The sequence below is a fragment of the Paroedura picta genome, chromosome 14 (assembly GCF_049243985.1).
Source record: "Paroedura picta isolate Pp20150507F chromosome 14, Ppicta_v3.0, whole genome shotgun sequence".
Taxonomy (NCBI): Eukaryota; Metazoa; Chordata; class Lepidosauria; order Squamata; family Gekkonidae; genus Paroedura; species Paroedura picta.
Window position 1 is genome coordinate 37,345,717 of NC_135382.1, and position 12,969 is coordinate 37,358,685.

At 47.6% G+C, this 12,969-nt stretch overlaps 1 protein-coding gene across 2 annotated transcripts in view; it reads left to right on the forward strand.

Moving 5' to 3' along the window:
- The window catches only part of SLC6A2 (solute carrier family 6 member 2), a 32,413-nt gene extending 20,632 nt beyond the window's left edge, over positions 1–11,781 (forward strand). For both annotated transcript variants that reach the window (XM_077310491.1, XM_077310490.1), the window contains 6 exons: positions 2,796–2,924; positions 3,313–3,412; positions 5,939–6,039; positions 7,859–8,026; positions 9,322–9,393; positions 10,012–11,781. In XM_077310491.1, coding sequence (XP_077166606.1) covers positions 2,796–2,924; positions 3,313–3,412; positions 5,939–6,039; positions 7,859–8,026; positions 9,322–9,393; positions 10,012–10,035 — 594 coding nt within the window. In that variant the 3' untranslated portion in view covers positions 10,036–11,781. The remainder of the gene's footprint in view (positions 1–2,795; positions 2,925–3,312; positions 3,413–5,938; positions 6,040–7,858; positions 8,027–9,321; positions 9,394–10,011) is intronic.
- The last annotated feature ends 1,188 nt before the right edge of the window (positions 11,782–12,969 follow it).

Here is a 12,969-nt window from a genome sequence, read left to right on the forward strand (position 1 = left end):
TTTCTTTTCTTCCCCCCTGAGTTGTGTTATTCCCTCCTCTGTTGTCTTCCTGTTAGTCTGTCCCCTATTATTTAAAAAAAATGTTTCCCCAAGGTTTAATCTTTTCCTTCATATTCATATCCTTTTGGTGTGCAGGTTAATAACAGCTGTTAGAGCTGTTTTCACAGAGCAGTTCTGTCAGAGCTCTCTCTGCCTCACCTAGCTCACAGGGGAGAGGTAGGGAAAGTGATTGCCAGCTGCTTTGAGACTCCTTAAAAGGTAAAGGTATCCCCTGTGCAAGCACCGAGACATGTCTTACCCTTGGGGTGATGCCCTCTAGCGTTTTCATGGCAGACTCAATACGGGGTGGTTTGCCAGTGCCTTCCCCAGTCATTACCGTTTACCCCCCAGCAGCAAGCTGGGTACTCATTTTACCGACCTCGGAAGGATGGAAGGCTGAGTCAACCTTGAGCCGGCTGCTGGGATTGAACTCCCAGCCTCATGGGCAAAGCTTTCAGGCGGCTGCCTTACCACTCTGCGCCACAAGAGGCTCTATTAGGAGGGTTTAAAGAGGGGTATAAAAACCAACTCTATTCTTCTCTCTCCAATTTAAGGGGAACTGTACCACAAGGCAGAGAACAGAGGGAAGCCCTTTTTGGTCTCCCTTCCCAAGAAGAATTGAGTCTTTCTCACATGCATTCTCCCACAGAGGGTTCTGCGAGGGAGAAGGAGAGACACATCTCTCTTTTAACCACACTTTAACAAGCGCAGGCACATGAACATTCTGGCCCCCGCCCCTGGGCAGGATCAGATAACACAGTGTGTGTTCTTTCTGCCAAAAACACAAGATTGTCTACCCCCCCACACACACTTTCCCAGTCCTCGCAGATCAAACAATGTGATCTGGACCCCAGCGTTCAATAGAAGGAAAAGAGGGGCACAGTCGGGAAGTGCCCTCCGGAGAAAATTGTTTCAGAACGACTTGAGCAAGACGGCTTAATCACAGGTTGCAGCCGAAGGGGGGAAGCGCACAAAGCCGAACAGATGGCCTCGTTAACTGGAAGTGTCAGAATTGGGAGTTTGGGACAAGAATCCAGCCTGGGATTGGCTCTGTTTAGGGGCTGCACAATGAAAGCAGTTCATCGCAGACTGCAGAGAGCAGTTCTACGGACGGATTTCCTTTTCCAACTGCTCCACGTACTAGTCTGGCAGATGCCGTTGCTGGCGCATCTTCTTTAAAGCCAATGCACAAGTGAGAGTTGTTGGCAACAAGCAACTCAGAAGACCTACAGCGTATTCTGGGGGTCCCCAACTTGGCACCCGTGGACACCTTGGCCCCAGTGAACCCTTTTCCTGGCACCTGCCAAAGGGAGATGGGTGGGGCTTCTGCCTAGCAGGCAATTTCTGATTGGCCATGGGCTCTTGTGATTGGCCCTACATGGCTAATCCACTCTTGCACCCACTACCTTATGGGAACATGCAAGACCAGCAGTGTGCATGATTGAGCAGCATATAAAGAGTGTCCTGTAGGGGGTGTCAGAGGAGATGTTTTTTTCTGCATAGTTAGATCAGGAACTTCCTGCTATTTTTCAAATGATCTCCCATGACTCTATCTCGTCCCCTTTGAAAGTGGTTTATTCCTGTGGCCATCAGTAAACATCCTCTGGCAGCGAATTCCACAATTTAATCACGCTCTGTGTCAGGCGGTATCTCCTATGTCCGTCCTGAATCTATTGCCCATCGGCTTCACTTACTTAATTTTATTACTCTCCTCGATCAGCAATCACATCTGCAGTCAACAGCACATAAAAAGGAAACAGACCAACATCGTAAAAGCATGAGTTTGTGATAAGCTGAAGTCCGTGTTCAGTGCATAGATAATGATAGTAGAAAAGATTTAAATAGGTGCTTCTTTATTAAACAATATGAAGCTCGACATTTTGCTGTCTTAAAAGTCATTTCCTTGGGGTGTTGTGAGAGGAGAAGGGACCTATGAAACCCCTTTGGCCGACCTGGAAAATTGGAATTAGGTTGACATCAAGAAGGACATTCTTGGCACTTTTTCTTGCATTTGATGGGCAAGGATGGATACGTTGAGAATAGGGGCACATGAATATTTCTGTCCTGAAGAGCTGAAGTAAGAAATTAAAGTGGACCAAAGTAATGACCCCCTGACATTTAGAAGGAATTATAAAACAGAAAGGTATTCTGCTAGGGCAAATTTAAGGGCACTTAGGTTTTCCAGCAAGAGAGACAGTGATTTCTGGAGCTTTCTTTGCCTGCTTGGCCCCTTACGTTGTCCTACGCTGACCCCACCACACAGAGAGGAAAAGGGGGAACTCTGAACAAAATCAAAAGTAGAATTTCCTTTCCCCCTCCCCCCAAGAAGGCTTATGCCCTTAAACTTCCAGGATTGCATAATTTGGTGTACTGGTTAGGAGTGACTCCCCACTCCTCCACATGTAGCCAGCTGGATGACCCTGGACCAGTCACAGTTCTCTTAGAGCTCTCTCAGCCCTTACAGGGTGCCCATTGTGGGAAGAGGAAGGGAAGGTGATTGTAAGACACTCAGGGACTCCTTTGGGTAGTAAAAAGCGTGGTACGAAAGCCAACTCTTACTCTTCCTCCTCATCACCTTCCTCTTCCTCCTCCTCCTCACCATCATGGTCCAAGCATTCATCTCCCTCACCCATCGTGGTATCGTTGGAGACAGAATGCTGGACCAGACAGACCTTCATCTCTTCAAACAAACTCACTCTGAAGTCCTCCTGGGAGGATTCTTATTAACCTGCCTCTCTCTTTTTCTTCCTCCTTAGATGGGGGGCATGGAAGCCATCATCACTGGCTTGGCAGATGATTTCCACATCCTGAAAAGGCACAGAAAGCTGTTCACCTTTGGGGTCGCCTTCCTCACCTTTCTTGGGGCTCTCTGCTGCATCACAAACGTAAATATCATTTGGGGGAAGGAGGGTGCCGATCCTGGCTCCTCCAAAATGGTGCCACAGTGGCTCTCATGTGGCACGGCTGGAAGAAGCTGAGATGGGGATATCACTACAGAGGATGGACTGATGGATGGATGGATGGACTGATGGATGGATGGATGGATGGACTGATGGATGGATGGACGGACGGACGGACGGATGGATGAACGGATGGATGGATGGATGGACGGACGGATGGGATTCATACCCAGGGCTACCCTGTTTCAATAGCCAAGTACATAGACAATTGACCAGATTATCTTTCCCTCCACTGGGAGCTTTGGTCTGTGAGAATGTTCTGGAGATGCTGGGTGGTCCATGATATTTGATAGTTTGTCTTTTCATTGCTCAGGGTGGAATCTACGTGCTGACTCTACTGGATACGTTTGCGGCTGGAACCTCGATCTTATTTGCCGTTTTAATGGAAGCCATTGGAGTTGCCTGGTTTTATGGTGAGTGTGGGAAAAGAGAGTCCATGACTGTTGAACTTCTTTACAAATTGAGGTCTTGCTGGCTTATTTCTGGAATTGACCAACACAATGATGCAGGAGACGTAACTTGGGTGCCCTCTGGCTGAAGGTTCTCATCCCACCAAAACCCCTCTGTGCCTATTTGATGCTTCCTGTGCATCAAATGGTTATGGGACATAAACCCAGGCTGGGATTGCAAAGGGGACATAATGAAATTAAGCCCCCTCCCTTTCCTGCTGTGCAGAGTCTCATGACAGAGGCAGGCAAGCAGCCAGATGCCTCTTCTCCTCCGCCGACTGCAAATGAAAAGGAACACACTCGGATAACCTGAGCTGCGAAGAGCTCGCCAAAGCTGTATTTATGATAACAAGCTTTGGTTTAACCACCCCTCCCTCTGCCAAGTTGCAGAAGTGGGGGAAGCTTCTGGCCACCTGAATGCCCATTAGGCCCTCAAATTACACTCTTGGCATCCTGATTTTTTGCTTTGTTTGTCATCTGCACAAGCAGGAGGGACTGCAAGGTGCTTGGCAGGGAAAGGTTATTCCACTCGAGCACCTTGACGGAACGTTCTGTCCAGATAACTTCTGCTTCTGTGCGGTAGGAGAGGATTCGGCCGGGGAGGGAAATGCCACTGAGTGGAGAGGATTGGCTTTGCATGAAGAAGGACCAGGGTTTGAGCAGGGGCGGCCAGACCCCCACACCACCACCACCACCACCATGCCTCACCTCCAATCAGCTGGCCAGTGGGAGGATTCATGGCAGCCAAAGGATGCCTAAGTTGGCATGGCAGAGATGCAGCTGGCAATATCGTTCTTGGAACGATATTAGGCTGCCTAAGGAGGTGAATAGGCTGCCTAAGGAGGTGGTGAGCTCCCCCTCACTGGCAGTCTTCAAGCAAAGGTTGGATACACACTTTTCTTGGATGCTTTAGGATGCTTAGGGCTGATCCTGCGTTGAGCAGGGGGTTGGACTAGATGGCCTGTATGGCCCCTTCCAACTCTGTGATTCTATGATTCTATGAACATGCAAGCTCTACAGTGTGCAAGATTCAACAGCGTATACGAAGACTATCCTGTGGGGAGCATTGGAGGAGATGTGCATAGTTAGATGAAGATGGATGGATGGAAGATGAAGAAGAAAAAGAGTTGGTTTTGATACCCTGCTTTTCACTGATGGAAAAAGAAGAAGAAGATTGATTTCTATTAGTCCATGCAGATCTTGGGACCACAGGGATAAACTTTCCCAGGGTTGCAAAGGCCTCGAGGGGGATTGGGTAGATTCCAGTGATGCATCCCATAGAGCAGGGGTAGTCAACCTGTGGTCCTCCAGATGTCCATGGACTACAATTCAGCAAACGCTGGCAAGGGCTCATGGGAATTGTAGTCCATGGACATCTGGAGGACCACAGGTTGACCACAGGTTGACTACCCCTGCCTTAAAGCTCCAGAAAGTGTGCTCAAAACGACAGTCCCCTCCCCCAACCATCTGGTTGTCCTCTTAAAGGCTCATTGATGCATCCTTGGCCATTCCAACATTTAGAGTAGCGTCAGCACCCAAAATGGGATTTGCTGGGGAAGAGAGGAGGCTGACCACAAAAGAAACGAAGCACGTAGGTTGTCACTAATCAATTCCAGGTCTCTCTCTCTCTCTCTCTCAAAAGATGGCTTGCTTCTCGTTCTCCCTCTGTCCTTTTCTGAGCGCATAGGTTTGCGTTTGCCCGTCTAAGTATATTCCAAGCGCCAATGTTTTCTTAGCACCCAGAGGTGACCTGCTGCTATTAAAACAGGATTTTGCTGCCCTTTGGAATATTTGCACTCTCAAAGTGGGTGGCATAATTGGCTTTCTTCACGGGTAGCAGGACCTGATTAATCCCTTAGATCTTTCCTTTTCTCCCCTCCCCCCAATTACCACCCCTCCCCCCTTCCCCTCCCCCCCATACATTCATGCTTCCATTCCTACAGATGAAAGGGAGAGAGAAATTCAAGTCATCTGTCTTGTTTGCAAACGGTCCCCCTCCCCCACACTCCCCTGCTGACATAATACGACCCGCTGCTCTATAAGGAAGCATTTGTTATGGCCGCAGGTAAAGTTCACCTTGATCCCTGGCTGAAGATGGTGTGGCTGTATCCACCTCTTGCCCTCTAACCTGCTTTGCCCCGTCCCCTCTTCACCCTTCCCCGTCTGCCTTGGCGATCCACACGGACCTCTGTTTAGCTGGAAGGCTGGCATGACATTTCAGCACCAACCCAAACCAATTCCTGAAATGTTTTGATTGTAATTAAGCTAAGCTTCTGTCGACTGAATTTGGGCCCCACGGGCAATTGGGAGCAAGGACGGGGAGGATGGCCACAAGCACGGGGACTTGCACAGAGTAGGGAATTCAATATTTCCAAAGCTTACAGTTGCAAGTTGTAACAGTAACCAAGTGGTTAAACATAGAAACTCCAGACAAATGTACCCATTTCCTCAAGGTCTGCTTCTGTCTGTTCTTTTGTCCTCCATCTTCAGGTGTGGACAGGTTCAGCGAAGATATCCAGCAGATGATGGGTTTCAAACCGGGACTTTACTGGCGATTGTGTTGGAAGTTTGTTAGCCCTGCTTTTTTATTGGTAAGATGCCCATTCATCCACCTCTTCAGTTGTGCCTAGCATGGGTCCAGATCTCTGTCCATGCGCCGATCGGGAGCATGGCGGGTTACCCCTCTCTGCTGCAGGATGGGTGTCCAAACTGTGCATTGCAGGTGGCAGTGATAATTTCAGGATCTTGAGAGCCAATGTGATGTCGTGGTTAACAGCAGCAGACTCCCATCTGGAGCAGTGGGTTTGATTGCCCGCTCTTCCACATGCAGCCAGCTGGGTGACCTTGGGCCAGGCACAGTTCTTTCAGAGCTCCCTCAGCCCCACCTTGCCCCACAAGATGTCTTTTGTGGAAAGGAAGGGGAGGTGATTGTAAGCTGCTTCGAGACACTTGAATCCTGTTGGGCGACCATGGGCCAATCACAGCTCACTCAGATGCCTCACAGAATGACTTGTGGGGAGAGGAAGGGAATGGGGTATAACGCCATACACTCCACCTTCCCAAGTTACCCCTTTGCTCCAGGGGAACTGAATGCCCTTGCTTGAAGATCAGTTGTCATGCCAGGAGATCACCAGACACCTCCTGGAGTTGGCAACCTTCGTTTGCCTCCAGGAGAAAGACAAGACCACCCATGCTGCAGAGGGTTGGACTAGATGACCCCGGAGACCCCTTCCGACTCTGTGATTCCATAATTCTATGATTCATTCCTCCTGAGTACAAACCAAGAGACCACTTCATTGCAGCTGACTCCAGCATGTAATTGTGCCTGAACAGGCGTGAGGTTTTCCACTGCAGCGCCACCAGTTCCCTAACTTTAGTGTTTGTTTCTCCGTCCTGAAATGGTGACGCAGCCAATGGGACCGTCTCTTTGCCCCGATGCCATTTTTCTCTCCTGCACGTAATCCCCCTTAACTCGAAACTTGAGCGACAAGCCTAATAACTAACATTATGGGCAAATCAAAAGCCTTGGGGTTCTTTTTCACTGTGACAAGAGTGAACCTGACACTCAATATTAAACCATTGTCCGGGCTGGGCAGTTCTCACCTCCAGATACGGCCAATTGTCCTTGTGCTTTGAGTGTTAATGGCCAAGAATGCATCTAATCTCCAGGCTGATTGCAGGCAGCAGAAGCTGATGGAATTTGGGGGCGATGGGGAGATACCAATGGCTAGTTGTAGCCTGGAGGCCCCTCTGAATTGCAGTTATCTCCAGCCTACAGAAATCAGTTCCCCTGGAGAAAAGGGCTCCTTTGGAGGGTCTACTCCATCGTAGCCCACTGGAGTCCTGGATGGATGGATGGATGGATGGATGCCGGTATTTCATATATGCAACATCCAGATTATGCTACTATTTGTTATGGTTATTTATCATACAGCAGGGAAAGCACAGCCAGGAGATACTAGGAGATGCAAGGGTTGTCAGACAGCCTGTCAAGGGACATTCGGAGGTGGCTTGCCATTGCCCACCACCATGTCATGACTCCAGCGTCCCCTGAAGGTCTCCCAAGCAAATACGAGTCAGACTCAACCCTACTTAGAATCATAGAGTTGGAAGGGACCTCTTGTTGCAGGACACTCACAACCCTCTCGCTCATCCACTGTCACCTGCCACCCCCTTGAACCTTCACAGCTCCTTTGGAGGGTCTCCTCCATCCTGGCCCACTAGAGTCCATCAGCTTCCCCTGCCTGTAGCCAGCCTGGAGATTATAACCATTCTTGGCCATTAGCACTCAAAGCTTTAGACATGTGCTGAGACCGGTCTCCCGATAACGTCAAAAGTTATTTTCTGTGGTTGAAATTAGAAAAAGAAACGAAAGAGGTTTCCTTTCTCTCTCTCTCTTTCTCCTTGCAGTTCGTGGTCATCGTCAGTATTGTAAATTTCAAGCCCCTGACCTACGACGACTACATGTTCCCGTTGTGGGCCGACCGTGTGGGATGGGGCATAGCCTTGTCTTCGATGTTCCTCGTGCCCACCTATATTCTCCATAAATTGCTGACGACACGGGGGAGCTTCAAACAAGTGAGTGGCCGCATAAGGAAATGTCATGGAAATGTTCTTTGGAAATGAAAATCACCAGAGCTCAAGGAGGAGTTTGCTTTCTTTAATCCCACAAACGCTTTGCAGAGGAATGACCTTTCGGAGACAACTTTTAAGTGGTTTGCCATTTCGGGAAAGGATTTATCGCTCTTCTCCACTTCCTGCCGTGGAGATTCCTCAGTTGGAAGCCGAGAGGGGCTGTGAGTCGGTAGAGGGCCTGCTAGGCATGGAGAAGGTCCCGGGGTCAGTCCCCCTGGAACCATTAAAGGATCGCAGAGAGCCAGTTTTGGGGAAATAATTGTTGCTTCTGAAGAGCCAGAGTACCAAATGTTGAGGGAGAAAGGCCAGCAGGGATCCCCCGGAATTTTAGCTCATCTCTGGGCAGCAGAGATCAGCTCCCCTTGGAGAAATAAGCTGCATAGAGGGTGGAAAGTAGGGCGTTATATCTTGCTGGAGCCCCCTTCCCTACCAAACCCTGTTCTCTGCAGGTTCGACCCCCAAAGTCTCCTTTGGGTAGAGAAAAGCATTGTATAAAATCCTCCTCCTCCTCCTCCTCTTCTTCTTCTTCTTTCTTCTTTCTTCTTTCTTCTTTCTTCTTCCTTCTGATTGACAAGAAATGTCCAAATAGGGCTGCCAGGTCCAGACTGGGAAATCTCTGTAGATTTTGAGGGTAAAGCGTGGGGAAATTTGGGGAGTGACCTCATGAGGGTATAATCCATAGATTTGACTCTCCAAAATGGCCATCTTCCTCACAAAGTGAGTATGTTCAAAGCTTTGGGTCCATTTCAGCCATTCAAGAAGACATTTCTTCCCCTTTTCCTGCTTTCATAGTCCAACTAGATGACCCCGGAGGTCCCTTCCAACTCTGTGATTCTAACTTGTCGTATTGCAAAGCTGGCTTGAAATTGGCTGGTGTCTATCCACATGTGAGTCTCCACAGCTATTGGTTGACGTGCTGTGATGTCATAGAATGTTTGCCATTAAAACCTATGCCTTCCGCGTAACTTAAAACGGATTCCAAATGCCTGTCGGGAAACAGCCATCATGGTCCTCCGTGAAATCACCAAAAACATTCTGCACGGTTTAATTAGCCTCCCTGCCTCTGAGGATCTCAACGTGTTGGCTGGTTGACAAGGAGAAGGCCATCCAACCTTGAACAGAGTTGGCCCAGGATGCAGAACTACCTTGTAACACCCCCCTCCCAATTCCTTCCATCCCCAGTGTACAAAATTCTCCCAACCCTGGCTTACACTTCTTCTCTCTCTGTTCCTCTTCAGAGACTAGCCTATTGCATCACACCAGAGAATGAGCATCACCTGGTGGCACAAGGGAATGTGAGACAGTTTAAGGTACGTGCATACACTTCTTTTACTTCTAGAGGCCTAGTCTTAAAATGAGCTGTTTTGCCCATCCATTTCATGTTTCTCCACTCCTGTCACAATCTGCCTGCTCTCAGTGGTCAGGAGAATGCATCGCATCAACCGGTGAGCACAGAATGAGCAGCCAACTTCCCATTTCTTTAGGAAGCAATATGATCACCCAAGCTTTTGCTCCGGAGATGTGTCTGCTTGTGCGTCACTCCTCCTGGTTGCCCGGCTGGAGCTGAGCGAAGCAACTCAGAGGTGGCCTTAGTAATTCTGAACCCTGGTCAGAAATCTAAGATGGGACCCCCATCATCACAGTTGCCCACCTCTGTGGCCCCAAGCTGGCAGGGCCTCATGGTCATTGGAGCCCATGGACATCTGGAGAGCCACACTTTGGCTACCCCTGGTCTATTGACTCTTGCCTTTTTCATAATATGACCCAACTATGTTTAGTCCTGTTAGCTTCTTAGGAAGGTTCAGGATCGATGTGGTCGAGAATGCCTGCCTCCCGAAACTCTCTTGGATCTGTGTTCGTTTTCACAAACCTCCAGCGTAATGAACTCGATCACTGTGTTTCTCATTCACATCTCTTTGAACTTGCAGCTCCAGCACTGGTTATCTATATGAAGACGGAGAGTTCGGAATGGTGAAGCCAATACATTTTTTTTTTAAGCGAAATGGGGAATAGCTGAAAAGCCCCTTCCGTATCTCTTGATTGTGGTCAGTCTTGGTTGGCTCGTAAGTGGGCAAGCTTGGAAAATCGTCTCCAGATTTCCTTTGGGTGAAGATACATCTTCCGCTCTTTGTTTCCAGTGCTGGATGGTTTGGTTTCTTTTGCGATGAAATTCCCAGATGATTTTGTGTGGACTTCCTTTCTCATAGGTGTCAACGTTGATGGATGCTGACCATGTTCAGCCCAAAGTGTCATTTTTGCCAGTAGCTGAAGCAAAGATTGAAAGGTTTTTTTTTTTAATACTTGTTTAACCAAAGGATGTTGCATCTGGGGTATCTGGGCTGTAGTGAGCACCTGCAGTTGGATGGAATTCTGTGCATGTTAGCAAGCTTTGCGAGGTGTGGAAATATGGCCCAGGCAGGTTCCTACCTGTATATCCATCAAGTAACAGCTGTAACTGTGACTCTTTGAACAGCCAAGCTTCCTCACTGGCCCATTCTGCGCTCATTGGACAATGCACTTTCAATGAGCTTCCAATGCACTTTAGAAGTAGATTTTCCTGTTTCGCACATGGAAATCCAGCTGCCAAAGCACATTGAAAATGCATTATCCAATTCCGTGCAGCGCTTGACCTATACAAACTGAAAAGTAATCAGGGAGGGCCAGTAATCTGCCAAATAGCCAGAAAGGAAATGATCCTTTTATTTTTGTCACCAACCAAAATATATCTATTAATACCCCATATTCTCTAGAAACACAGTAAGAACCAGAGCAGAAAAGGCATTATGGGTAGGAAAATCCTTTCCCTGTGTTTTTTTCTGCATTTTTTGTCAGGTAAAAAATCTGCAGAATGTATTTTTGGGGATGATCCCGCCCTCCCCCTAGAAAACATACATGCTTTAAAAGTTGCTAGCTGCTGAATCTCTACAGAGTTCAGTGTCCCCGGGGGACATGGCTACTTTGGAGGGTGATGCCCACTGCTGACGCCCCTCCCTCCGCTCTCTAGACCTCCCTCCCAAATCTCCAGGAATTTCCAAACCAGAGTTGGCAGCCCTACTCAGAAAGCATCTACATGCCTTCAGGACCCTTTTTGGAATGACCCCTTTCTCTACACACATCATGTAGTACAGAATACGTGCCGTTGGAGACCCATGCCTAAACACGCCCAAGATGGACCAGTAGAAAAGAGCTAAGGATCCAGTAGCACCTTAAAGATGAATGAAATTTGAGGCAGGGTAAGAATTTCGGTGAAAGCTCCTCCTCTACCACATGAAAGTTCCTCCTCTACCACAAATTGTGTTCATCTTTGATGCTCCTGGACCCTGGCTCTTTTCTGCAGCCACAGGAGTATCTTGATCAATCTCTAAGATGCACAGAAACCTGGTTTTTGTTTTGGATCCCAGCTCCTGAACTTACCTGGGAATTCCTCTGCTGTGCACACTTGATTATTACAAAAGAGCGTTTTCCGAATTTTGTACGAGTACCTTACCGTATAATCTTTTACAATTTGCCTTACAGACAAGAGCTTTATCATTTGTATTTACTCTGTTAATGCCGACAGTTTGGTTGTGGGTTTTTTTTTTTTTTAGGGTTCTGCTTAATTTATAATGGCTTAAAAAAAAACAGCAAAAGGTTCAATAAGGGTACCTCCGTGTATATGACTATTTTTACCAGTTTTGTTTTACATTTTTCACAAGATGAGAAGAAATGCATATTGTACAGTGAAGCATTTAAGCGTTTGTGTGGACTGTTCGCACCAAACTCATCGCTCCGTTCTTCAGCTGCGTCCCTTCGGCCGATCGAGATGTTCGGCTTTTGGGGCTTTATTTCTGTAACGTGACAAAAGGAGAATGAAGCGTCGTTCGCATCTACAGCAGCATCGGCCGTAGCACGACATTCTCCAAAACTGCCTTAATTTCATAGAGCAAGTCTCATGTGGATATTGTCTGGAGTCTCAAACATTAGAGAATATTTGTAAGCTCTTTGTAAAGAACCGCCTGCAAAATGGAAAAGGGTCAGGAGAAACCACCACAACTGAGACACCCCCCCCCTGCAATTTAGTTTTCCCTACATGCTCATCTGTACACACAAAATGTGCACAGATCCCTTGTGAGCCCCACATGTCTATAAACTGTATTTCCACCTGGATCAGAATCCTCCATTGAAAGGTTACCCTCTTAGGTGTTCAACCAAGTGTCCATTGCATTCCAGTGAATCAGGATGTCCATTTCGGATGAGGAGATGCCCTAGATCCAGTCCTCTGCTCGGCCATGATGCTCAAGGGGGCAGCCCTGAGAAAACAGCTGACTCTCGGCTTAACCTACCTCACAGGGCTGTTGTGAAGACGGAAGGTTTGGGAAGCCATCAAAAAAGGCACTCCTGGCTCTTGAGAAATTTGCACCTTCCAATTAATCCGATCCACTTCAGAATTGGTGTCTATTGGACAGTTTCTTTTGATCAGTCCAGCTTGGTTGGTTGTTTGTGTGTCTGAAAAAGGGGGAAATGCATTTTATTGGATAGTTTTTTCTCCCTCTGTTCCTTCCCTCTGCCTTAGCAGAGAGGGCATTTCTAAGTACTTAAATATGAAACCAGGAAACGTCGTGTTTCTTATAAATACAGACTTAAATGTGATGTACGCCGTGGCTGATTTATATTCACAATGCCAGTCAAGTTGTTACCTCTACAGTGTCTTCATTCACCCCACCCCACCCCATCCCCCTCTCCTCTTGTGGTTCAATGTAAATAAGAGTTGGTTTAAGTTTGTGCACCATTAAGTGTTGGGTTCTACTCAACTATTGTGTTACAAAGTCTAATTTAAGTTGACATAGAAATATGCACTAGAAGAAACTATATACAATAAAGAACATCTTCTGTACCAACATTTAATG